The following is a 27,386-nucleotide window of genomic DNA, read 5'->3' as shown; positions in this document are numbered from 1 at the left end:
GGGGATTTGATCGGTCGAAGAAAAAAAAACAAAAAAAGAGTTCTGCACACACTCTGTCCGCAGACGACCGGACCACCCAGGAGGCCGGTCGACTCCCGCTGAGGTGCCGGTATCTTCTCTATGTGTCACTGCAAATACGTACATAAGCTCTGCGGCGGGAGACGGTTTGGTCTGCTGGGGGGGGGGTGACGGCAGCTACATGAGAAGAGCGACAATCCCGATCCGTGCTACCTCAGCAGGGCTCCAGACCACCCAGAATATTGCAACACAGAAATCAAAAACCAATGCTTTTCTTTCTCCTGCTGCTGGAATATGCACAGCACAAACAGACCAATCGGTTCAGACGGGAGTCTTTGGGGGGAAATGTTCTCACGTTGGAGGTTAATTATTGCATTTATTTAGGAGATTTACTGTAATTGTTTGTTCTTTTTTATATTGGAGAAGTCAGCCCAAACATTACACGGGTTAAGGGTTTTCTGTGGAATGCATATTTAAGGTGGGGCTGCAGCTATTGATTATCTTCATTGTAGATTAGGGTTAGGGTTAGTCTATAAAACAACAGAAATGAGTGCACAATGGCCTTCACAACCTCCTTAAAAAGAGACAGTTCACCCAAAAACTCAAAATACAAATATGTCCGTATCCGTCTGGATTGTTTTGTTGCGAGTGTTGGAAATACGGGCCGTGGAGATGTCCACCTTCTCTGCAATATGTGACTATGTGGCACTCAGCTTGTGGTGCTCAAAGCTCCACAGAAATACATTTGAACGTCTCTTTCCAGAAATCATGACCATTACTCAAGATAATCCACAGACCTTGTTGTGAGCGCTTTCATGTTGGAACAATGGTTAAAAAGACAATGGTCGATATCTCCAAAACGAGACGACTGACACCAGAACAGTTTAGATCGATAGATAACACTGCAGTTAAGAGGGATTTTAGGGTGAACTGTCCCTTTAAGCCCAAAGTAAGGCATGTTTAGTCCAACCAACGATCCAATGTTGGCTTGATGAATAACTAACGATTAACTGATCATCAAAAGTTTTCTGTCGTTTGGCGATTAATTAATCTCCCGATCATTTCAGCGTTAATTTGAGGGGAATGCTGACAGAACACTTTTGGATCACTTCTAGATTGCCTTAATTTTTTTTAATCATTGGTCATTACAGTTGAGGGAAAGTACCATACTCTCCGTATAGTGCTGAGTGTCATTTTTAAATGTTCAATACTTTCATCACTTTGATAAAAAAATGTAGATTTGTAGCATTTAATCAATACTTTTCCATCCCCTTCTCAAATCTACCAAACGTGTTCAACATCTGCAAGTAAATCAAGTTATAATTTTAACTTGAAAGGTCTGTTTGTTCACTAAGATACCCAATAACATTACGTTTTTTACCGGTCGCCTAATTAATATTCACAAACTGTTCAATGTGTCGGGCTCGGTGAAATTGTCGACTTCATTTTTACAGATTTGTTTTCCCAAGCAACGTGCTCCCCGTGCATATTAAGCTCCTAATGCTTTATAATACTGATATTATATGTACGGAAGTTTAACTGGGAGACTTCCGATCAGTTGGATCACTTCTCCGGAGCAGAGTCACCACCACTCCGGTCTTGTTGAACTACAAAACCCACACTCCACTTGTAGTTGCAGATTCCTGTTGCAGAGTGATGTTTCGTTCATTCCATCTTTGTTTGGAGATAAGAGTCAACAATTTGGACGCTGGTTAAAAAGAATCTTTGGAAGATTACGAAGATTTGTACACGAGACACACAATCCACATGAAGCTGATCCCAAAGGAGACCACAGCCAAGAAGACGACATGTCAGCGTGTTCACAACCAGCACTGATGGTTTACTGCGGTTTCCCCAGTGACACATGTCACCTCCTCACTGCAGCTACGGGTAAGTGCATCCTTCATGGATGCCATTGTGGTTACAGTTGTTATGGATGAGAGTGTGTGCACAAATGAAGTTACTGAACTTTCAGAATATATATATATATATATATATATATATATATATATGTTTTAATAGTCTATTGTGTAGCTGCAGCTGTGACATTCATATATTCATGATTTCTGGAGTAGCCAATCTGACCTCGGGTACCAAAGGGAACCTCTTTGCTACAATCTGCTTTCTGGAATTCAGCCATTTTCTCTTATTGCATGTAGTTACACATTTGCAAAACTCAAAAGAAACGAGTTAAACATTTCAAAAAGTTAATAAGCAACGAGGGGGAAAAACTGTGTGAACTTCAAAGTGGCTGCAACAGTCAAAAGTGCCTTTTCCTTGTAGCAACAATGTGTCTCACAGACCAGGAGACATCACGGACAAAGCAACGGAGAAGCCGAACAATCTCTTCCAAACACGCAAAGCTCTGCTCGTTGCTCATTAAAAACACAAAACGCCGTTGCACATGGAAAGAAAACAGATAGAATAGCATGATTTCCGTGTCATTTGACACCCGTGTGTCTGTGAAGCAGCGGACTCAGTCAAACTATCGGCGACTGTGACAACAAAAGCAGAGGAGCACGTACCGTAAATAGAGCCCCGGTGGAGACTGCTGTTATGTCCGCCTGAAATACGTTTCTTAATCCCGGTAAAGCAGCAGAAGGTTCCCCCCGTTTTTTTCAGCAGCCAAACCTCGGTCTGCTAGCTGCTCTCTTTCTGCTTTTTCTTCTCTCCCCACTCTGGTGTGGATGGGAAAACGTCGTCCTCGCGGAGGAGAGAAAAAGGGCGGGTCTCGAGCGCTTAGGGCAACACGTCCGACCAATCGGCTATCGATATGACAACGAGGCCCCGCTTTGAGCCAATCGGATTCTGTTTCCAACACACAGCCGTGTGCTCATTGGTCAGTAAGGTGGAGACCACCCAGTTGAAATTACTACAGCGCCAGGAGGAGAGCTAGTGGAATGTGATACTAGGCTCGTCGGAGGTGAGCTGCGCCTCGCCTGGACAAGAGCAGAAGGTGTTGACAAAAACTGCGGACAGTTTTCAGCTGCCTTCAGAGAATAAACAGGAGGTCACAGAAATAGTTATGTCCTGATCGATCCGATCTGGAGCGCTCACTTCCTCTTCAGTGCAGCTATTCACAATCGCCACTAGGAGGTGCTAAAGGACATGCAAAATAAGAGACGATGGAGAATTAAATGACCCCAACATCTACTACTCGGGAGTCCGGGAATTCAATTAAACACTGTGCAACATTTTAATTAAAACTAACTGGTGGTCAAAATCATAGCTGCTAAACATCAGTATTCATTATTACAAAATGGAAAAAATATGACACCAACACAAACCTTAAAGAGAGGGCCAAACCCCAAGGATCAGACAAGGAGGACATTAATCAGAGAGGCGATGAAGAGTCCAAAGATGACCGTTAAAGAGCTGGAAAAGTCCACAGGGAGCATTTGAGTGTCTGTCCACAGGACCACTTTAAGCCACTCGGTTCATTTGGTAGTTGAAAAAAAGATAGAAAAGCTACAGAGCGCATAAATTAGCAATGCCAGCTAGTGACATATAACACACTGCAGACAGGTCGGTGGACTGTCACTACACAAGCTAATGTTGCAATACCACACCACATTCGGTTTCTATTGAGTCCAGTCTGCATAAAGCTGCTAATATTGAGCGTAATAAGTTAGTCCCCAGTTGTAATTATTCAAGTCAGTGTGTCATTTTTGTAACAAAACCAACAAGATATCCCTCTGGACTAAAGTCTGATTTGCCCGTATGCATCTTATTGTGATGTAAATATTTAATTTTTCCACTCCATATATCATGCATTAGTGATATGTAAAGTTTCAAAAGAGAGAAATATAAATCAGAAACCAAAACAACACACCATATCATGAAATACTCCTGTAATCGCTTTTATTTTCCATGGAGGTTTTTAATGCAACAAATGAGTAATACGCTTGACTTCAGTATAAATAAATTCCCATGAAATACACAAAGTTTTTGAAGAGTTAGGGCTAAAATGTAATTTTCCTAGATTTAATTTTTTAAAGGTTGATTCAAATGGTTACATTCAGCCAGACAGTCACATGGTAGCCCCTGCTATCAGTGTGTGAATGGGTGAAGGATGACATGTAGTGTTAAAGCGCGACAAGTACAGTCCATTTACCATTTATCTTGACAGCTGTTTGAATGAAAAGACCTAACACTTGCTATTGGGCTGAAGATGAGTCGGAGCAAATCAACACCTTTTCCTACCATAGTTATTTCCACCCATCATAGTAAAGCCAGCACTGCCATTATCTTCACTGTGTAAACCCCCAAACTATTGGATGTTCTTCTGTTGATTCCTCTTCCTTTACCTGGTATTGCCACCCCAAATCCTGGCACTCCTGTCTCAATTTTCTTTCGACCATCTGTGTAAAATCATGATACTCTCTCATTACATAATATTCAAATGCACTTACCAAATCAACTTCATCTTTTTCTTTTCTTTTAGACCTCTAACAAGTATCAGTCTATGTCAGGCCACACAAGCGTACATGGAGCCATCACCATACCAGACCACCTGCAGCACTCCTTTTGCAGGGTGAGAGTCATGTTGTCCCTGTAAATTAGCCCAGTACTTTGCCATCAGTTGCTTTCTCCTTAAATCCAGCGACGTGTCTCCCATTTCTACCTGCAGGGAAGGCTCTGCTACAACTTGGTGGGTAACCTACAAAATAAAAGCCCTACATTTTTCTTTCTTTTTTTTAAAAATCTAATTAATTCCTGCAGTCTATAAATTATTCACATCTTAAGTTACCTTCCATCTTCTCCATATGTAATGGGTGTGGGTTGGACATGGAAAAAGACAACTCAATTGATTGTTTTCCAACATTTATATATTTCTGCAGAAGACAAAATTCAAGCCATTAACTCCCTTCTGATCTTTTTCTGCTCCCTCAGCATTAAGAAAATGTGTGATTTCATTTGAGTTTTTTTACATTTAGATACATTCTTTGGACATTACAGTATGTACTAAGTTCAGGATGCACATTACTAGACATGGGACATTGAAATGACAAGGAAAACATCTAACCTAAATCATAACAACCCATTTCCTCAAAACCATTAAAAACAATATATACAAGAGGAAAAACAGGGACACCTGGTGGGTAAAGTGAAAAGGTGCGTAGGACTGGGTGACTAAACAGAGACAACATAAATTATAACATTACAAAAAGGAAAACTCATACTTGCAAAAGTCAATGCATAAACACATGAATTGAATGAATTCTTGTCTAAAATAACTTTACACAAGAAGATATTTACATCAGCAAAAAGGGAAACTGAGGCCCCTTTCTGGATCCAGACCTGGGAGTGGAGCTTGCTGGTGAGGGTCTGGTTTCGGGGACATGAGACATTTGGTTCAACCAGGAACAACCCGAAAAATCTACATTGAGCCACCGCCCTATAGGCCCACCGCTCAAAGGGATATGCGGAGGGGTGATTGGGTAAAAGGGCTAAAGGGGATTCTTTCCTGTGTGAGTTTTCACGTGTTCCTTTAGATTGGCCTTGCGCATAAATGTTTTATCACAAACTGAGCAGCTGAAAGGTCTCTCTCCTGTGTGGGTTCTCTTGTGATCCTGACAAGTTAGTTTCAGTCCAAAAGATTTCTTGCAAACTGAGCAGCTGTAAGGTCTCTCTCCTGTGTGGATTTTCATGTGTGTCTTTAAATTTGAACACTGGTTAAAAGATTTCTTGCAAACTGAGCAGCTGTAAGGTTTCTCTCCTGTGTGGATTTTCGTGTGTGCCTTTAAATTTGAACAACTGTAAAAATCTTTCTTGCAAACTGAGCAGCTGTAAGGTTTCTCTCCTGTGTGGATTTTCATGTGTCGATTCAGATATCGACTCTGGCCAAATGTTTTCTCACACTCAGAGCATCTAAAAGGTTTCTCACCAGCACTACATCTTGAATCACTGACAAGGACTTCATCAGGTTTCAGAGAGTTTAAACCTGACTGAGGTTCTCTGGTCTCCTTCCAATCAGCACTGTCATCAGTGTCAGAAAAGTCTCCAGTCTTGTCATCAGTATCTGGTTCTGGATGTCTATCTGGATATACGTTCCTGTCTGGTGCTGGTCCTCCACAGTCCTCTTCTGTTTCCATCTGTTCAGTTTGTCTTTGATAAAGCTGGGATGACTGAGCTTCCTCTTCATCATCTTCACTCTTCACAAGAGTGAATGAGAACTTGACATCAGCCTCCTCCAGCCCTTGAAGCTGCTCTCCTTCCTGACTGATGCAGAGTTCCTCCTGTTCCTCTTTAACATGTGGGGGCTCTGGGTCCTCCTGTTCCTCTTTAACATGTGGGGGCTCTGGGTCCTCCTGTTCCTCTTTAACGTGTGGGGGCTCTGGGTCCTCCTGGTCCAGACTGGAGCTCCACTCTTGCTGCTCAGGGGGAACCTCTTCAACCACAAACAGCTGCTGGACATCTGTAGGAAACCAGTAAACACACACACAGAGACGTTACAAAGAAATATTAGTATTGAGCAAAGAGTCTCCTCTACATTTTTTTTCCTGCCATCATTTCCTCTTACACTCCCTGTGCACGGTTACCAAACTGACATAACGACACAAATTGTAAAGACACAACGCACCAGCAGCAATGAGGTCATCAATAGTTTACATGGCAAGTGTGGCACCACCCAACATTGTTAAGAAGTATTCAAAGAACCTGCATCCCGCATAAAGTCCGGCGGAGATTTGATCATGTGGGCAGTTATAGGTGACTAAACCTGCGTAAACCTGCCACCGTAGAAACAGTGGATAGAACCTTCAGAAGCAGCCACGACGTAACCGTGGACGTGCATCATCGGTACGCTCCGTTTCTGAACCAATAGCACTCCTCCTTGGTAGTCAGCCGTAGAGAACACCCACGTAAAGATGATGAAACTGAAATGTGACCACAACAACGACGCAATCTGAACTAATACACTTTGTCTAGACTGCTCTCATGAACCTATAGGTCAAGGTTGAACCTCCCCAGCCCCCTCCTTGAGACCATCCACATTTTGGCTATCGGTCCCTGATCCCAGGGTGGTCCCTATTGTTATTGATATATTTGATAAAATATGGAATAATTAAATAGGAGTAATGTAAGTAACTCGTATTAATTCTGTAAATTAAAGTTAAATCAAATAATCAAGACCATTGTCAGGATAGGAGTGGTTTGGTGTTCCCGCCATACGCTGCACCCCCTTTCCAGTGTAGCAATGGACCCACATAAAATGTTTAATCAACTCTTATGTGACCATGAACAAACTAATCATTTCAGAATTCAACAGGCTGCAAAATCCACGTGGTGTTATCAAAGAGTACACACTTGTATTTTAAGTTGACATATTTTCTGTCATCTAGAAGATGAGAGAACAGATCAGAATAAGGAAAAGATTCATTGCAACCGAAACTCACTCCAAACTACGTTGAAAAGTTAGCAGCCGGGGCATGAAGAGAAGTAAAGTGAACTCACGTGCTCTTTGTTTCCTGACTCCCGAGTTGAAAACAGCGTCCAGTAGTTTCCGTTGTTGCTCGTTCTCCTCTTTTGAACGACAAAGCTCCTCCTCGTGCTCTGCTATCGTTCTTTCAAACAGACCAAATATCTCTTCAGCAGCCGCAGTTAGTCGCTGGTTGACTAAAGATCTCAGCATTTGGACTTTAGACATGTTCACTAAACCACAGAAACGTTTTCTTCTTCTTCTTCTTCTTCTTCTTCTTCTTCTTCTTCTTCTTCTTCTTCTTCTTCTTCTTCTTCTTCTTCTTCTTCTCCTTCTCCTTCGTCGTCGTCTTCTTCTTCTTCTTCTTCTCCTTCGTCGTCTTCTTCTTCTTCTTCTTCTTCTTCTTCTTATTTTTTTTAGGTTTATTGGCGGTTGGCAAACACTGAATTGGTGCATTACCGCCACCAACTGGTATGGAGTGTGGATCAGGGTGTCTAATATGATTCTTATATCCAAAATTAAATTCAAAAGAAAAATAAACAAAAAATAAGTTATTTTGCAGAATACCCACTATATCCAGCCGTACCTTCATCTTGCCGAGTTCTTCTTCTTCTTCTTCTTCTTCTTCTTCTTCTTCTTCTTCTTCTTCTTCTTCTTCTTCTTCTTCTTCTTCTTCTTCTTCTTCTGTGGTGTTTCCCGGCAGCTTGCATCCTTTTTGTTGCATTACTGCCATCTTCCGGCAGTACTCGTCGGGTCCCGTCGGGTATCCAACCTCTCGTGTAGAGCATGTAACTCTTGCTTGTATTAAATCTATCCCGAGCGTCTGCAATCTTTCGACCAGTGCGTTAGCAGCAGCTGGTCTTGTTGAAGCCAGAAGGATAAACCTACCCACATAATGGGACCATGCTAGTTTAGATAAGATAAGATACAATAAGATAATCCTTCATTAGTCCCTCAGTGGGGAAATTACAGGATTACAGCAGCATTGCTCACAAGTAATAAAATAAAGATAAAATCAAGTAATATATCAAGTAATATAACAAACTAAACAGGCCTATATTAACTAAGTAGGCCTACATTATCCCTTGGATAGTAATAAGGCTATATCTGTTCCCTGTATTCTCGACCAATGTCAGCAGTCAACTAAGCATGGTTAGTGTGTATTAAATTGATGAATTACTGTGCAGGTAAAACAGCAGCCTGAAGCTTCAGATGTAGAGCAGGGTGGTGATGAATCACCATCAGGGGTTCAGGTGAGACGCTGAATTGTCCATTTTGGTAAAGATTGCATAAAATTGCTGTTTTTTAAGGGATGGTTTGACAATGTTAGCCATGAGTGTTATCATTCACACTGGCTATTTTGAGAATAAATGTTGTACTTGTAGGTTAGGGGTGTAACGGTTCACAAACCTCACGGTTGGGTTCGGTACGATACAGTGGAGCCACGGTTCGGTACGTTTCGGTACAGTAGAAAACTATAAATGCCAGAGAAATGTACTTGATTTTAAAATATATTTATTCATTACAACTAACATCATAAAGTTATTCTTTGACTTTGAACAATGATGGAACTATACCTGAGTGACCCATACCATAGCTGAGTGACCCATCTTCTGGGGACACGCTGGTTTTGAAACAAAAGGGAACATAATACACTCTTTCCAAATTATTACTTGTATAGTCATTTACAACAATTGGCTAAAATAATGAAAATAAATCACTTTATATAAAAGTATATATGAAAACATTTTAAAATGAAAACTCATAAAATGTCCAATCCAAGAGTGAATATATTTTCAGACATGTATTTTTGGATTGGACATTTAATGTTTTTTTTTTATGGGTGCTTGCTAAGGCAGCACATCTAATAAATTGGAATCGATACAGAGAAGATTAGCATGGCCCCTGCGCAAGGGATGACACGCAATTCCATTGTCTCCATGTCTGGGTTAGGCTGGATGGCTTCTTTTTAATATGATGTGGTTATTTTCAGTTATTTTGGCACAAAACTTGATTTCTTTATTTAAAGCTACAAATTGACAACACTATTGAAGAGAGGGTCTCGTGATCAGGTAACGATTGAAGACACACTCTTATAAGACCGTACGGCTGATGTTGTCCTTTGGTGCTGCATAAAAAAAATACATACATACAGCCCAAAAAAATATCATCATTTGGCACACACTGCAAGTGCTGATGCAGTAATCTGTAGTGACCTATTGAACTCTCTGGTGCTTTTAATTCCATCTGTGGGATAAATAAAATGATTCTTATTCTCATCTGCTGGACCTATTTGGTTTTGCTTTCTGATATGAGTTATTAATTTGCTGCATACTCTACATACAGCATTCAAATGTTCATTTCCATTTGTGTCATACAACTTACACAGGAGGAAAAATAATGAGCAGCATGGGGATTTGTAGTCTCCTGACTATGCCACTCATTTCCAACTCTACAGTTTACCCTCTTTCAGGAGGCAAATTTGATGACATCAAAATAAAGAGTTGCAGTTATACCAAGAAGATGGTTTTAATTGAATGAAACGCTTAGATACTGTAAGCACGCAGTTTTTGTAATTGTTGATGGGAGTTGGATCAAGCAGTTTGTTTCCTCCATCTCTGACGTCTGAAAAAGACGAGCTCGGAGATCTTTGCTTTTGCAACATCAAGTTAATGTTATTACCACCGGAATTATAAGGTTGTTACTTCCAAATTAAAAGCCTAGAAAAAATGTCCCGTTACCACCATTTACAAAAGACGGTTGCAATCACATGTAATGGGTATGGTGCAGTTTGTGTGATTGTATGTATTAGCTGTGAAATTCATGAATATTATACTCAGCCTTATAATTTCTGATTCATCAAATGCGGTATTTACATCACATACTACAGAAGCGAACAAGACCAAGGCCAATCAATGTTAATGATAAGGATTATTATTATTACTAGCATACATACAACTGGTGAAATTAAACGGAAAAGACTAAATCTGTGATTAAAAACGTTGGGGGAAAACACGCTCGATTGCCGCTATAGCGTTAGTTTGAAAAATATTCAACCGGACGTTGTACTTGTTATCAGACCCCGTTAGATTGATAACCGTGTCCTGCTTCCATCCAGTGTGAAACACAGGTAAACGCTCTAGCTATTTCAGCAACGTATTTGGGTTTTCTGATATTGTATCGTGCTAATTTTACACAACTTCAGTGCAGTATGTGATCTGTCAATATCGACCGGAACGTGTAGCTTTCGCAATCACACATTTGTTATTTGCCGAAGTAAAGTTCACTTCTACTAGTGTTAACCAGCGGGGCTAGCCACCAACTAGCTGTTATCACACGATTAGCATTAGCTCTGCTAGCGATAGCAAACTTGTAATGTTACGTTAAAAATGTGCTTTACACTCCCCCGGCTAACTGCTGACAACCAACAAGCTACGCTCTGTACGTACACTGCAAACGTTCACTGCTATTTAGTAACCTGTAAATAGTGACATGCTTGCTGTGCGTGTAGCTAAGTGGTGCTAGCTAACAGGAACCGTCCTGTGTCGACGGAACGTCACACCAGACTCCCTCTGAAACCTAAGATGTATCATCACCTCGTTGATCTATCAAACCACTTTGCCGATTCTACACCAGTCAATGGCGTTAGTAACATGTAGAATGATGAATCACGATATTCGGCGCAAGTGTTATAAAACAGGTGCATACCCCTTTCGTAATTACACTTTTTAAGTTGGTAAACGTTAGCAACCTACCCGGGATCAACAGAAACCCCGGTCAAGTATGCTACGTTTAAATATCCTACGTTATGCGCTACATGTATGCTTCTTTTAGGAGATGGAGATTTAAGAATAGCGTTTTGCTTTCTAAAAGGAGATCACCCTAAAGTGTTCATCATCTCGATTTAACTCCGCATGTAACGTTAGTAGCTTAGCTAAGCTAGCAACGTAGCTAATGTTCGGTTTTCCGTGCTTGCCAGTGTCTGTGAGTTATGCAGGAAACTGCAGCGATGCTGTGACACGACGCGCTTGGGGGATCGTGTCTTTTTTTTCCTCCCAACGCTCCAAAATACATAAAGCGTCCGCCACAACCACACAGTAACTTCTAACATTCTCAACAGCAACACTGGCGTGACAGGTGTGTTAGTGTTTGATAGGCTGGAAGTGACCGCTTCATAGTTATCGAAGAGAACACCGAAAAGTAAACGTTTGGTAGGCCCGGGATGCTGGGTGGTCTGGATGCATCATGGCCATATATCATTGTGTCATAGTGGGTTTTAGCGTGCCGTGCGCAGTGCTGACATTTGTCAGTGCCGCTGTGGTACACACGTGGTCGACTTGCTGTCCGGTTTTCTTATAGCATCGCTAAGACTGTGTTAACGTGGCTTATTTCTCAGTCGGGGTTTTTTTTTTTTTTGTCACATGGCAGCGACTGCCTCAACTACTGTAAAAGCTAAGCACCCTTTTTGAGAAGTAAGAAACATTGTATTGTTGACATCCACTGTATCCAGCCCTGTTGCGGTTAGCCTGTAGCACATCAATGTCGAGGTGTTGCCTTCAGGTCCTTGTTTATAATATTTGACCCGCCCTGAAGGAAACAGTGCTTACTGGAAGCCCCAGCCAAAAAAACAAACCAAAACCAAAAGATGGAAAGGAGTGTTTCTCTCCCTCTGACGGTCTACATACCGTATATGGGCAGCGGTGCGTAGTCTCTTACTGTTGACTCTTGAGAGATGCAGAGAATTAAAAATGAATCAATAATATAACCAAGCCCTACAGGACGGAATAGACTGCGGTGATATCTCTCCAGAGTTGTGAAACCATGTCTCCTTGTCAAGTGTTTGTGTCCGTGAGCCTCATGGATGTATGATTCAAACAGAATTTCTGGATCACATGTTATCACCTCACTAATACCTGAAGAAGCACACACACCCCATTGACTATGTTCAGTCTGAATGCGACTCCCGCTACGCATCGTTACACGCTAGTATTTAATCGTGCCCGTAATGTCATTTTTGTTTTCTAACAATTGTGGCGTCATCATGAATCTCCAGCTTGCGATCGGGACCGATGGAGACGACGGGAGTTTGTGAGATCGACGTGGCGACCAGGAGAATAGTGGGAGGTAGTGACTCTCCACCCGACCTGGACAGCCCATGTCAGGTAAACAAACACGACCCACTTGGGGGTTTTTTGTGGATGCTCTCGGACTGGTCATGTTTCAAGTAACATTGTTTTTAAATGTTCAGAAAGTTGCAAGCCTTTCTCTAGAAGTAGCTATTGATTTGGTGCACTCAAACCATACTTTTTTACGGATCCACTTCTGTATTTGCCGTAAGCTACAATTCTCAAATGTGTTTTGAGAGCATTTAACACAAGCGACTGGAGACCAACTTTTGTCTCCATAAAATTGTCAAAAACGGGCAGCAGTTTTGGTTGAAATCAGGAACTGTCTGATCAGAAAATATGTAAAACGAGAACTAAAATCTGCCCAGACGTTTCGGTTCGGTTGTTTTTCATACTCTAGTGAGCAACATGTCCCTCCAGCAACTGGCGCAGCTTCTTTATCGGAGCTGTCATGTGGAAAGAGCTCTCCAATGTTGTGTTACAGCTGCTTTGTGTGTGTGTGTTATCAGGAGGAAGTCGCAGACTTTGGTTTGGGCTTGTGCTGTGCCGAGGAGGAGAGGGGGGAGACCCCGGGCAGAGAGGACAGTCCCAGCGACCTGGGGGAGCCGGAGCTCGACCCCGGAGGTGACCTGAAGACCGGAGAGGACAAGGCGTTCGGTAGGAACGCTACAATGCATCTCACGAGCACCGAGCGAGACACGCTCCTCGTTACATTTAGCTTTTCATTTCCTAATCAGCGGCGAGTCATATTTCTGTAACATTCGCTGGAATAAATGCATCACTTAATACTAGCCAGTACTCGAACAGGTAGATGCAATTTGCAATGTTACGTATTCCATATCTGAGTAATAATATAATCAGCAACAGATGTGCATGTAGACATTAGGTATACGGGTCATGCAGGGTGCCCTTTATTCAATTAAATAGAAATTAAGAAGTGTATCAGAGAATTAATAAAACAAAATCCCTGCATACAGCGTAAGCATTTGACTAGTTTTCCCAGATGTCGCACTTTTTGCACATCAACGTATTTTTTTGTCTTTGTTTAGACCACAGGAATCACAGGAACAACTTATATTCAGTCTTTCCAAACACATGCTTCTGGGGAAATCATTTTGTCAACTTTCAGATGAAACCTATCATCTTATTCTTAATGCAGTAGTTGTCTATCATCGAGATGACTCAAAAATGAATCTTTGGGGGAAATGTTCAGAATAATGCTCCTAATTTGCGTGTCACTAGGGTGTTCAGACAGTAGTCTGACTTCCATTTTGTTCAGTTGCAGTCTTATGAATGAATGAATGTCTACCAGTCCTGTTCAGTGGTTCATCTTGTGGTTTTTTGTTCCAGGGAAGGAGGTTGTCCTTTTGATGCAGGCTCTGAACTCCCTCGCCACTCCTGAGGAGAAACTAGCTGCTTTGTGCAAGACATATGCAGACCTGGTACGCTGAGTATCTGTATTTGAACACTCAGACTTTGATTCTGAAGATCCGATTAGTCAATGACTAAACTATTTTCCTTTTGACGTGTCTTTTATCAAGCACGTCAGGTTTTCAATGGTTCCATTTTCAACTGTAAATTACATGTGCGACTAATTGACTGTTTTCCAAATGACTAAGTGTGCTACCATTGATCTACGAAAGGTTTAACAACGTAAACATAATGCGATCCTTTCGGTGTTGACTGTGTGCGTTGTGTTCAGTTGGAGGAGAGCCGCTGCATGCAGAAGCGGCTGAAAGCTCTGCAGAAGAAACAGTCCCAGATCGTGAAGGAGAAGGTGCACCTGCAGGGGGAGCACAGCAAGGCCATCCTGGCCCGCAGCAAGCTGGAGAGCCTGTGTAGGGAGCTGCAGAGACACAACAAGACTCTGAAGGTACACCTCGGCCTGCTGCGTCCGCCCCCCGCCTCGTCTCACATCGCTTCTCTGCGTACGTGATGTCATTTGTTGCCATTAAACTCCTTGTTGACCCCGCTTCCGCCGCCTTCAGGAGGAAAACGGCCAGCGGTCCAGGGAGTACGAGGAGCAGCGGAAGGAGGCCATGCTGCACTTCCAGATGACCCTGAGCGATATCGAGGTGCAGATGGAGCAGCACAGCTCCCACAACACCAAGCTGAGGCAGGAGAACATGGATCTGGCCGAGAAGCTCAAGAAGCTCATCGAGCAGTACGAACTGCGAGAGGAGGTACGGGTGCAAAAAAACGCCACGGTTAAAGCAGCCGCGTCTTCATCGCGGTGGCCTAGACATCCTCTGCTGACTTGAACTTGAATCACGACGGAAAGTAAAAGATGCTTTTGGCCGAAAAATAGATTTAAATAAGAATATTCTTTTAGGTTCTTTATATTAGATTTTGAAAATTTATATGGCGGAAAACAATTGTTTGGAATATAAAGATAGTCCTGAGCAGAGAATGAAGTCCCCTGTATGTGTGTGTGTGTGTGTGTTGTAACACGAGCTTCTGTGCTTCGTTTTGGCAGCAGAGGTCGGCCGTGCGTTAGCAGAACAGCTAGCAAGCTAATAATCACACCACATGGTTTTAGGTCGCTCGGCAGATGGAAGAAACGGCTCCTCGCGTCATTAATGTAACGGGTGGAAATGTGACGCGTCCCCCTCTCTTGCAGCACATAGACAAGGTGTTCAAGCACAAGGAGCTCCAGCAGCAGCTGATGGACGCCAAGCTGCAGAGGATCACCGAGATGATGAGAGAGGTGGAGGAGAAGCAGCAGAGAGAGAGGGACTTTGTGAGTACACGCGCGGGTTCGAAGAAGAGCCGAAATGACAAAATCAAGCAATGGTGTTTTTAACGGTGTTCGGGATGATGAACTAACTGACCTGTGACGCTTCAGCTGCTGAAGGACGCCACGGAGTCCAGACGCAAGTGTGAGCTGATGAAGGAGCAAGAAACGCAGCTCAAACAACAGGCGAGTACTCGCACATACGCGCAGGTTCTCGGTGGATGAGAAACAAATTTTTGTTTGGTGGGAATGCACTGTAGAATCCTTGTGTCCGCTGAAAGGTTTGAGAGTGACCTCTGCCCCCCCCCCCCCCCCTTCTCCTCCCCCCTCAGCTCTCCCTGTACATGGACAAGTTCGAGGAGTTCCAGAGCACCCTGGCTAAAAGCAACGAAGTCTTCACCACTTTCAGACAAGAGATGGAGAAGGTGACTGACGGACTTCCTGTCGGCGGCTAGTGTTCGTGTCTCACTGTTTTGTGTCCCCCCTCCCCTTCCTTCCTGCCGCTAACTGTCTGGCTTTGCCTCCCAGATGACCAAGAAGATCAAGAAGCTGGAGAAGGAAACGACGCAGTGGAGGACCAAATGGGAAAGCAACAACCAGGCCCTGCTGCAGATGGCCGAGGAGGTGACTCTCCCGATATCCACACTCTCCTCTTTTGCTTTAGGCTGCTTCGATAGCGCAGCAGTAAGGCTGATGGAGCAAGCTTTCACGATCACCAGTCTGTTTGGTGATCCTTTGGATTTTCCTTTAGCGCCACCATGAAGTTTACATTTTTGCTTCAGCGTGAAATATATCGATAAGTAAGAGGAGGCGCCATGACATCTGGTTCATGTCCCCTCTCTCTCCCACCAATAGCTTAGGTGATCCTCTGGCACTAAGCAAGATGTAAAGTCAGCGGTTAAACCGAACTGTTAACATTTATAATATAATCCATAAAACAATCACTGAACTCAGGATCCACTTGCTAGTCTCCCGTGGCCCGTCTGAGACAGAGATGTGATTTCACAGCCCTGACAAAATAATCTTATCTTCAGGTCCTTTTACTGAACTGAAAATGAACCTCTGACGCTAAAGATCCATTGTGTTGTGTCCTAGAAAACTCTGCGCGACGGCCACTTCAAGGCCCTGCAGGGGAAGCTGGAGCTGCTGGAGCGGCTGTGCAGAGCCCTGCAGAAGGAGAGGAACGACCTCAACAACCAGCTCAGCCTCCTCCAGGAGCAGGAGGACAAGGGGACCACGGCGCCTCCTGAAATCCAGCCGCAAGAGCCCGCCGCCGGGCAGGAAGACGAGGAGAAGGAGGACGTGGACGACGTGGAGGGCTCGGCACAGAACGACGGGCCAGAGACGGGGGACGTCCACCAAGCTTCCAGACCACCCGAACTGGACCCCACACCGGCTGCTACTGATGAAACCACTAATGCTGCTGCTGCTACGACAACGAGCCCGCCTGCGGAAACCTCACAGCAGGACTGAACGAGCCGGCGCGGCCCGTGTAGGTGAGGCGGGTGCGCTCGGAGCTCTCCACACACCTCCAGCCTAGTTCCATAACAAGCCAGAAAAACATCTTCAATGGGGATATAGTTCTTTTCTTCTTTTTTTATTCTAGACTTGCCTCTCCAGGTTTCCGCACGTAAACTGAGCCTGTATCGTTTTTCTGTGCGATAGTCAAAGAGGAGTGAAATGATCGTATCCAGGATTCTGTTGTAAAACGTTGGCCACCTTTTACTTTGGATGTAATGATTGGCTTCATGACGAGCACTTGGTACTTCTTGTTTTTCTACCATAACTGTATTTTCATAGGAACATTTCCATTGAAGCTGCGCAAAGTCAAGTTTATTTTCTCCCTTCACATGGTCTCCCTGTAGTTTCTCGTTGGAAATTCTAGTTTGATTAAGTTAAAGTGGGTGTGTCATAGGTCACTTCATGTAGCCTTACAAAAAGATGGAAGAGCAAAGTCAGACTTGGGCTTATTTGTCATCCGTATTGGCCACAGGGTATTAGATATCTTTTGATCACATCATACCACAACTTTGATAAGTTTAACATTTCTTTCGCAATTAAAATGGGAAGCGTCTCATCACAAATGAATCCGCATATCCTCGTACACACATCCAAGCTACTTTAGCCACCAAGCTACCCTACAACATGCTAGTTAGTAGGGCGGTCGCTTTATGTGAAAATAATGTAATAATCCATCTCTCATAATCTAAAACCACTGAAGTGCATTAGCCCGACAGGCCGTGCCTTTGTACTCGAGCATGGCCGTCACTCTGACCCAGGCCTGCCATGCTGGTGGTTGTTTTCATGACTCCAAACCATCTGTGTGGAGGGATTTAGGATTTTTTTTTGTTTGTCTTCAACGCCAAAGATTAAAAAAAACTTGGACAAGAGTGATGGGGGACTTTGTAAAATCAATGCGACATGTGAGGCACTGGAGGTGCCACAAATTCAGCATTATATTAACTTAAAGGGACAGTTCATCCCAAAATCATAAAATACACATTTGTCCTCTTACCTGTAGCGCTTTGGTTGTTTTTCTGTGAGGCCGTAAAGATGTCCGTCTTCCCTCAGATGACGTGGCACCCGGCTTGTGGTTAAAGGCGGCCAAAAACAAAATATATCAATTTTACAAACTCGACAGCGATGTGTCTTTCCATAAAGTTAAGATGTGGTTACTTGAGATAATCCAGACCTTTTTATGAGCAGTTTCTTTTTCTAAACTACACCAGTGATGTGACGCAGCTGGTTACTTAGCTGGGCAGTTAACAAATTGGCAATTTGCTCCTCCCCTTCTGTAGTTCACACTTTAGGGGTGTTTGCTGCCCCCCAGTTGTTGATCCATGTGTGTGATTAAAGCTCAGTTTGTTACCACTGACTGAACGCCCTCGACATCTAGGACACTTAACACTGGTAGAAGGTTGAATGTGACTTCTTTTCTAATGCATTTTAAATAAAGATTGATTTCCATCAGTGATTAGGAATAGTATCCACTCAGCTGAAAGTCAATCCACGTACTTACATCCTCTGCAGATTAGTTTTTCTATCCCTGCTCGCTCCACTAGAGCCAAAACCTTGACTATAGTACTTTGTTCTCTATTGCTTTGTCTGTATTTGGAATCGATCTTTGATTTGTGGGTACAATTACAGGACGGAGCACTTTGAAAAAAAAAAAAAAGTTGCAACAATTGATGTGAACACATACAGGGTCAGGTGGTGTGTGTACTTTTCTTTGGGTTGAAGTACAGGTCTAGCGTTTCAGTATCCACTTCCTCTTTCTTTGGCGTTGCCCCAGATTGACTCTCAGGTAATGTCAGAATCTACCTCTGCAGGTGAAACTAACTGTGAAAGAGGCACGAGTCACCATAGCTTCGGCGAGCTCTATTTTTTACTAATAAAAAATAAATACGAGCCCACACCCCCTCTGATTGTAAAATGTCCTGTCTTGCTTTTCAATAAACATTTTGTAGAATTTGCAAAGACTGGATTTGTTGGGTCTTGTATTATTTGCAGCGTTGAAGACGTTCAAAAAAAGACAAATGAAAAGTTATAAAAGTTTTATTGCAATTTCACATTATGTAACAGAAAGGAGGAAACTGATTTTTATTTTTCCCCTCAAGTGCACTAATTTAGTCCCACACCTTTCACTGAAGAGTTTATGTACCTTATGAGCAGGAGGCAAACACAGCAAAGGGCAGCCATGAAGTGTCACGAGTACGATTATTAAGGGACAAAAGGTGACTGGTGGGAAATAACGTATAAAAGACGGCTCCCCTGGAGATGGTGAGCTTCTAACCAATCACGGTCTGGACTGATGTGGTTCAGGTTTCCCCATTTGTTTCTGGAGGAGAGCCTACCAGCTAGTGGCTTTCTGGCTACTCGGAAGTCAAAATTACACTTCTCATGTTCTCCTTGCATGAGCCCTGTGACTGGTCATACCAATAGCTTACAGTGACACATGAAGGTTTTCTGTACTTTAGTCTTCAAAGGCCCCTTACCACAGCAATCCCCCCCCACCAGAGACACTACCACCTGAGCAGGTACGACATTTCAACTCTTATCCTGTTGTAAGTGCTTCAGTGCCGTTGGGTACCTGGGCCGCGGTGAAGTGGAAGCAAGATGAGCCGGAATCCAACAGTCAGTCAGCGAGGGCGGAGTCTACGCGGTCTCCAACTCTTAATGTTTGTTCATGTGGAGAGCAGACTTTTACTTTTGCACTTGATAAGCCAGGGAGGGAAAGGACGGCCGGGTCTGGGAATGGAGGAGGAGGAGGAGGAGGGAATGGGGGGGGAGGAGTCGTGCCTGGAGAGACTCGTGCCTGGAGAGACTCGTGCAGAGCCGGGTTATGAACCCTGAGCCTCGAGCTCGGATGCAGAGGTGTTGTCTGGCTCCTCGTCGTTGTAGATGTTCTCCGCCTGGGAGGAGGTGAGGAAGAGGACAACGTACTCATCAATGAACACACAGACGAGACAGAAAGGTTTCTACTTCAGCTCACATTTGATGCTGGGTTGACTCAGAGCCTAACAATGCGATGACAATATCATGAATTCTGTTGCACACCTGGGGCCAGATGCATAAAACTGTTGATTCACCACTAAAACGGTCTGTACGCACAAAGAGAGAAATATGCATGCGTGTTCTTTTCAGCATATTTATGAAGCCGCACATACACCTGATTCCAATGTTCTGCTGGTGCACAGAGGAATAACTGTGTGGGCGATGGACGGCAGCTGTACTCACCATCTGCCAGACTTGCATGATGTTGTCCTCTGACACGGAGCAGATGACCCAGGGCTCGTTGGGGTTCCAGGAGAAGTCAGAGATCTTGGCCGTGTGGCCGCCGTGGATGAACTGATGGAAAAAAAGGCGTAAATTAGAGAGAAGCATTTTAAGAAGTAAATATTAAGTAAACAGGTGAGCGCGAAAAAGGTCGGTGCTTGAATTCACAGTCTCCTATGTCATTGACACGGCTAAGGATCTCATGGTGCTCTAAAGGAGACTATGAATACAATCGGTCATCTTGATTATAGGGTGTCACTTACCAGCAGCTCTGGTGGGCCATCCTCCGCATCTTCTGCCGACTGCTCCTCCCCAATTTTACTAGAAATCAGACAAAAAGATACTCTTCACTGAGCTGCTTGTGAAGTGTCCAAATATTCACCACATTGTGAGAGCGCAGTGTTGGCCAACTGTTACACCGTTAAAAGTTGACCTGTGTTATATTTCCAGCTCTGTAAGGGGTCTTCATGAACACTACACCCATACGTTGTTATGAACTTGGTTACGAGTCGTCTTCATGCAGGAATGCAGTTTGCCTCTAAATATTATGAGCCACCAATCATCCACCTGGGATCACTCCGATGAAGCCAGCGTGCACTAGCTGCTCCGCACCAAACGGCAGGCGGGCCAAGTTAAGAGACTAGCCGGTGAACACCAAACCCTTAAGAGACCGATAGAACACTCACCAAAACAGAGCTAAGAGAGTGAATATGGAACAGACAATCAGCTGGACGCAAAACACCACCCAAAATGAATTATAATGCTCTGTAGCTAACAAGTTCATCATATCAACTTGGTGGATTATCAATGTTGTGTTGCCCTGAAATGGATAAAAAAAAAATATCAGTTATTGGTTGAAGAGATCCCAAACACTTATCGAAAATGTTTGTGTGTCATGTAAATAAACAACCAATATATCATTATCAGATAATTTTATACCCAATACCTCGACTCACTTGTTCCCGGTGTGATCCTGTACTGTTGAAACCAAAGCTGACTATCCTGCCGGCATGTCGTCTACACCTAGAGTTCAGCAGCCGGAGCTCGGTTCACAACGATACCGACGATGTCACGGCTTCAATTACAGATATGCATTATGAGTTATTACCTGAGATCCCAGACGTTGAGGCGTCGGTCGGTGCCGCTGGAGGCCAGGATGGTCTCGTTGTGAGGAGACCATTGGACCTAATGAATTGGACAAGTTGGTCACTGGCAGGTCAATGTCATGCTCATACAGCAACATGGTAAAGTGTGTAAAGACTAAGGCTTAGTAGCCCATTATGTGTTCCTTGTTTTACTAAGAAACTCATAATTGAATCAATATACCCACAGACACACTTAACAGTCGTCTTCTTCATTAATATTTGAATGAAATACTGTTGCCCTAGAAAAAACAAAAGCCTGAGTCCGCCATTGATGTTCCACAGCCACATGTTTCTGTTTAGGAGACATCTGATCTATCCATCTGATATATTGTATTCAGCAGCATGGCCTGGTGCACAACAAGGCACGGCAGCTGCTGGTTTCTATGCTTCTCCTCACCTGCTGAGCCATTACAAGTTATGAGCTCATATTTGGGATTAATATGAGCTTTGTATTCACATTATTTACAGTACCAGTGATGTCCTCATTTGAGTGGGTCCCACCGGAGTGAGGTGGTCCCCCATAAAATATGTTTTGACGAATAGTAGTGTTTAACGTTAAATGGTTATAATTAAAGATCTAAATCTGGAGTCTGAGTCATCCACCACTAAACTGAGTTTAACTCTGTTGCCTCCCCTTCTAGTCCGTCACAAATTTTACCAAATTAAAATATACATACATACATACATACATACCGGTACATAATTATATATATATACACATTTTTTTTTAGAAAGCGTGATTCAATCCATAACATTTAAATAAACTACTCTTTTCCTTTCACAAAGTAAGAGATATGTGCACAGACAGTAAGCAAATGGTGCCTGCTGGTCAGAATATTTTGCTCAACACGGTGCGTTGCCTGAGTGACTACAGCGTCGTTCACTGGCCAGGTGAGTGCATGTACCAATACTAGGTTTGTAGCCTTCATTGTCGAGATGAACCGTTAGTCTCTCTGGTGATGACTGACTATGAACACAGGATCTCGTCTGCATTAGATAGATGCTCAGACAGGAAGAAATCGGTGACTGCAGCGAGGTTTCTTTTGTATATTTCTATTATTTCCACACAGATTTGTCGTTCACAACGCAGCATTATCAGGGAAGAAATGGGGTGCACGTGGGTAGTGAGTATTATTAATTGAATTCCGTGTTCCCATTACAGCTTCCTATTATTACCGTTATTAGGAACTAAGTTGGCCGCTTGTATATTACTTTTTTTAAACTGCAGACTGACATTTATACTATGCTTCATCTGACGAACAAATAAATAACATTAAGAAGCAACTGATTTTCTTACCTGGAAAATTTCATCTTTGTGGGACTCAAAGGAGTGGAGCTTCAGTTTGAGGTTCCTTAGATCCCACAATGCAACAGTCTGAAAGACACAAAACAAGCGTTGCAATAAACAGTTATTCCAATGTATTCAATTCCCCTGCAGAGTGTATTTCTTCATCTCTACCTTATCGGCAGAGCCGGTGGCAAGTATGAACTCGCTGTAGGGGTTGAAGCTCAGACAGTTGACCTCGGCAGTGTGAGCTTCTACTGCGTGGCTGGCTTTGGACGTGGTGTTGGACCGGGTGTCCCATCTGGCGGGGGAGTGAGGAGAGTCAGAGGCAGCAGGGACCTCATTGTATTTGTGCAGAACTACAACAGCAAAATAGAGCAGTTCTAACTGAAAGAATCTCTTGCCCCCGCTCACAGAACCGGACGGCCGCTCACATCATGAGTTTCTGGTCGTCGGCCACTGAGCCAAACAGGGATTCGTGGAGCAGATGCCAGGAGACGTCCTCCACCACCGCCGTGTGGCCGGTGAAGATGGTCTTGGCATCCACAATCTTCCCTTCCTTTGGGCCGGCCCCGATGTCCCATAGACAGATGGTCTGCGGAGAAATAAGAAGGGGAGCACAAGCCATTATTTTTGCATCACTCTGCATACCAACAACTTGTCCTCACAACTTTACTACAGTACATAATACTGCTACTTGCACCCTTTTCACTACCGCTGTAGCTACAAGGACAAAATGTACAATAAGCTCACACAATACCATTGGATGTGACAGACTGCACCACCCAACGGTCTATAAAGTAGTTCAAATGCATGGAAAGTACATGATATGGACGAATACAAGCAAAACATGCATTTTCAGTAAGATGTGAGAAAATTCTAAAAGTTCATATCGGCCTCATCACAAGTCTTCATCTACCACCCTAAACATCACCGGTGGAACAAATGTTTGGTTCCCTTCTGCCAGTAGAACCGTCCTGCTCCACAGTGGAGCCCTAAAGCTTTGGAACAAGCATATGTTTTTTCTTCCAGGCTTAAACATTTTGAACTCCAGCAACATGTCTTTGCCTAAAGTTGCACCATCTAAAGAGAATCAGCGATAATCACATCCACTAGCTTCTTTCCATTGTGTGTGTGTGTGTGTGTGTGTGTGTATATATATAAAATCACGCTGTACTTAAAATTCACTCCGCTTACAGTCTGAACAAACCTTTGGACACTTCTTTCTGGCACATTCTCTTATTTGCGCTGGAAAAACCAGGAAATGAAGGCGGCCCTGTTGGCTTTGACTTCTTGTCACTTACGTGGTCGTCGGAGGCGCTGAGTAGGTTGCCGCTGAGGTTGGGATTCCAGGAGAGGCCGTACCCTTCTTTCTGGTGGCCTTTCAGCCGTAAGTCGGGACTACACTCCCCACTGGGATCTGAAACACGTACATTAACACCGCGTTCACCTTCATGATGTGCGAGTCACTGGAGTTGTGTGCATTGGGATGCATGTAGTGGTCGCACCTGGCTTCACCGGGTGCTTATTGTAGTCGAAGACCAGCACGTCAGAGGTGGGAGTCTTGGTGGCAATGATGCAGTGGTTCTGGGGCATGTAGCGGGCTCGGTTGACCTCTCCTTCATGGTTGATCTTGATCTCTATCTCGATCTTCCCGCTTACGGAACCAAATCCACCAAACTCTGACAAGAGAACACAATCAGACTGTAGTACGTTCCAGGTAGGAAATGGACACTTGAAAACTGCAGGTCGGACCGTGGTTGGTCAGTTAGTCTATTTTACTTGGAATGTAGAATATTTGTGGCGGATAAATGATTATTGTTTTCGGCTAATGTAAAGTCTTGTCTTGACGTCAATCTGGTGTGGAATAATGATTTTTGTCTCTCTGCCGTTCTCTTCTTTGTTCTGTTGTCGGTGCTCGTCTATTTTATTTCATGACAATGTTCGGTCCATCCATAACTTCAACGGAAACCGTTAGTAAGAGCAACTCATCAAACACGTTTGGTTTGATTGTTGTAAAAATCAAGACGCACATGTAGTCGGGAGAAGAGCAGCCTCCTATAAGAGCACACGAGGATAGTCCAAAATAAACATCATGGCTACAAACGGGGCTAAAAGACCTGCACTCCTACACGGGGGAGCCCATGGGCAAATACAAAATAAACTAAGTTTATTACAAAGAAGAATTAAATACATTCCTTATTGTTGGGACATTGAGTTAGTTTGTTAGAAAAATAAACTTGTTAAACATCTGTTGTCCTATTCACTTTATTCTGCATGTTAGAATAATAGAAGCAGTGAATCTGTGTATCTGCCACAGCAAACAGAATATTATTGCCAAAATTCATTTTTGCCGATTAAGAAAGCAATTATGTGTGAATGTACTAAAGCTGGTGACCAGTACGACGTTTCATTTCTGCTCTCAAGCTCAATTTAAGAGCAGGACTTATAAGTTAAAAAAAGGGAGCGAACTCACAGATCAATATGTAGTAAACTAATATTCCACCCCTTCCATTTTGCAGCATGCTTTTGTGTGTCGTGAGTTTTAGACTTGGACTGTACCTCAAAATGTGTTCAGTGGCCACACTAACACACTAATACTACCTCTGGCTATACACCAAAGGAGCGGTGAGCCTTCAGCACACCTACACACAGCTGGGCAACGTACCTGCTGGTAGACAGAATAAAACAGTTTCAGCATCAAGATGGAATTGCACATGACTCGGGTCTTGACTCATTAATAATTTCACTCACCATCTAAAATCTCTGAGCTAAGTTTAAACCAGGTTCTGACAAGGCCAGTATCTATCTTAACTCACATGACAAACTGTGCAAATATTTCATGAAGCCCTCCAGAGGCACGCCTTTTATTTTGGCGATTGGTTAAAATAATAATAATAATAATAATAATAAAAATATTACAATGTCAACTTGTATGTATGGGAAAAATACACCTACTCCCCTGACCGTACAAAGTAAGAAAACACTATTAAAGTGGTAACATGTAAGTACTATTCGGATGTATGCGAGAAGTATTCTACTGCAGTACTCCTGCAGGGTAACTCCTGGTTTATTTACCTCCTTTCTCACTGTCGTAGTGCGAGGCATCAAACTGGGCGTCATCGTTCGGTACCTGGACACTGGCGATCACGAGGTGGTTCTGCTCATCTGATGTATGGGTCCCCAAAACCAGCCTGTGAATGGCATAGTCCTTCCCCTCTGGTCTGCAGAGGTCCACAGGACATGATATTAATCCATACTATGTAGCAAGGCACATGTTGGGGATTTGAACCACACTTTTTAAGCAGTAGGATGGAGGACATGTAAATACCTGTTGACATCTGGAAGCCACTGGACAGTAAGGCTAGGCCACTCCAGAGCATGAGTCATCACCAGATCATACAGGAAAGGTGTGTTTTTCTTCCAAATCTTGTACTCCTCATTGATGACCCTTTCTTCCACCGCATCATCGTAAACTTCAGCAGAACAAACTGGGATAAGTTACAAGCAAATTAGCCATTTTCATCAGTAGAGTTACACATTTAATATGAGACAGTTGATTAGGCACACACAGCTACAGTTAAGCAAACGTTACATGTCATGCTATGTTACATGTCTAGTCTTGCTGGAGCTACTGAGGGTTCAAGACGTTATACTAAACTATTTAGACTTATAGCTGGTGACGTACTTTGTGGTTTTAACCATATTTCCTGTATTCATAAGTAGTTTATTGCTCGCTACCACCCACTAACGTGTCGGTGTATTTCTAATGATTGGGGCTGTGGCAGCGTCACAACAAGCAAACACTTCCCTGAGTTCAAATATATGCTTTCTGGTGCATTGGATGTAATACTTGATCTAAAGAGTAGAGGTTTGACATGACGTGTTTAAAAATTTAAATAAAAATGTAACGCCGAGAACAGCAAACAGACCGACTAAGACCAACCCCCTCAGGACTTTAGCGTTACTAAGCTAGCATGTCATGCTAGCACCCATCTCAGAGTTAAACGGCCGTGGCGCGCGCACACAAAGCGGTACACGCGGGCCACCGCTTTATATGATAGGTACTTGTGATAAACCTACCCTCTTTGTCAGCCATGGTCCAAACTCTGCGCTTTGTCACGACGCTCGAAAGCAAAGCAACTCGGTAGACGCTGTTTTTAATGAATACCGCGGTTCCCCCTCGCTAGCGCTGCTTTGGTCGCACCACTACAAAAGTAGGCTCCTTCCTTTTCAGCGCCGAATTACTCGATACATATTACGCATGCGTCAGTACACGCATACCAACGAGGGCCAATATTGCGCGCGGACTGCGCATGGGGAGAAGTGACTGCGCAGACGTGGCGGATCCCACCACCTGTGCCAATATATTATACATACATTTAAGTTTTGCTGCCTCGTCAATTATAATTTTGTCAATGCACGTAAACCTTTGAGTCATGGCTTTAGACGAAAATACCCAGAAAATAGCATGGGCAGAATATGCAGGCGTGCAAATTAAACAGATATTAAGTTGTATCATAATGTATAAATGGCGCTGCATGGACTAACATAGTGTGTTAGTGATAATCACTGATGCGCAGTAGGCTATATAATGCATACACAGTGCACAATATACAGCATTATATACTCTAACGCTCATGTATATAGTAATGTTTATGTTAAAGGGGAAATAGTACGCTACAGTTATGTTGTGAGACGTCAATTGGCAGTTCATTGAAAAGTCCAGAAAGACCTCAGCTAGTATGCTAATGTTAGCATGTTAACTGGAAGCTATCCGATCCATTTCCCCCCCATGTAAAAATTTTGTTTCTCGGTGTGTAATGAGTATTACAGCCTCACTCTGCATTCCAATGAGTTTATTTAGTAAAAGTCTCGTCCA

At 43.3% G+C, this 27,386-nt stretch overlaps 4 protein-coding genes across 5 annotated transcripts in view; 1 reads left to right on the top strand and 3 right to left on the bottom strand.

The window, feature by feature from the left end:
* Nucleotides 1-2,660, bottom strand: part of ccdc102a (coiled-coil domain containing 102A) — a 51,960-nt gene extending 49,300 nt beyond the window's left edge. The window contains exon 1 of the mRNA XM_079288472.1: nucleotides 2,544-2,660. The gene's annotated coding sequence lies outside the window, so the exon portion shown is untranslated. The remainder of the gene's footprint in view (nucleotides 1-2,543) is intronic.
* A 2,803-nt stretch (nucleotides 2,661-5,463) lies between these two features.
* On the bottom strand, nucleotides 5,464-7,770 carry LOC306790969 (uncharacterized protein). Its single transcript, XM_079287533.1, has 2 exons — nucleotides 7,474-7,770; nucleotides 5,464-6,436 (listed from the first exon to the last, which is right to left on the bottom strand). The coding sequence occupies exons 1-2, from the start codon at nucleotides 7,664-7,666 to the stop codon at nucleotides 5,469-5,471; spliced, it is 1,161 nt and encodes a 386-aa protein (XP_079143659.1). The 5' UTR covers nucleotides 7,667-7,770; the 3' UTR covers nucleotides 5,464-5,468.
* A 2,750-nt stretch (nucleotides 7,771-10,520) lies between these two features.
* Nucleotides 10,521-18,777, top strand: txlng (taxilin gamma). The gene is made up of 11 exons (XM_079288421.1): nucleotides 10,521-10,568; nucleotides 12,492-12,600; nucleotides 13,074-13,221; nucleotides 13,915-14,006; nucleotides 14,267-14,437; nucleotides 14,553-14,747; nucleotides 15,185-15,304; nucleotides 15,410-15,484; nucleotides 15,631-15,723; nucleotides 15,827-15,922; nucleotides 16,394-18,777. The coding sequence occupies exons 2-11, from the start codon at nucleotides 12,508-12,510 to the stop codon at nucleotides 16,769-16,771; spliced, it is 1,461 nt and encodes a 486-aa protein (XP_079144547.1). The 5' UTR covers nucleotides 10,521-10,568; nucleotides 12,492-12,507; the 3' UTR covers nucleotides 16,772-18,777.
* A 60-nt stretch (nucleotides 18,778-18,837) lies between these two features.
* On the bottom strand, nucleotides 18,838-26,731 carry LOC306794492 (histone-binding protein RBBP7). 2 transcript variants are annotated; one of them, XM_079292579.1, is made up of 12 exons: nucleotides 26,588-26,731; nucleotides 25,836-25,995; nucleotides 25,583-25,728; nucleotides 24,013-24,189; nucleotides 23,809-23,924; nucleotides 22,939-23,099; nucleotides 22,679-22,805; nucleotides 22,517-22,594; nucleotides 21,183-21,259; nucleotides 20,338-20,395; nucleotides 20,036-20,146; nucleotides 18,838-19,710 (listed from the first exon to the last, which is right to left on the bottom strand). In XM_079292579.1, the coding sequence occupies exons 1-12, from the start codon at nucleotides 26,601-26,603 to the stop codon at nucleotides 19,639-19,641; spliced, it is 1,299 nt and encodes a 432-aa protein (XP_079148705.1). In that variant the 5' UTR covers nucleotides 26,604-26,731; the 3' UTR covers nucleotides 18,838-19,638. The 2 variants fall into 2 exon arrangements, with proteins under 2 accessions (XP_079148705.1, XP_079148706.1); XM_079292580.1 differs by having other exon boundaries at nucleotides 25,836-25,980.
* Nucleotides 26,732-27,386: the final 655 nt, after the last annotated feature.

Source organism: Melanostigma gelatinosum (assembly GCF_949748355.1).
Source record: "Melanostigma gelatinosum genome assembly, chromosome: 2".
NCBI classification, from domain to species: domain Eukaryota; kingdom Metazoa; phylum Chordata; class Actinopteri; order Perciformes; family Zoarcidae; genus Melanostigma; species Melanostigma gelatinosum.
The sequence above is the reverse complement of the archived record's forward strand: the minus strand, read 5'-3'. Positions and strand labels throughout refer to the sequence as shown.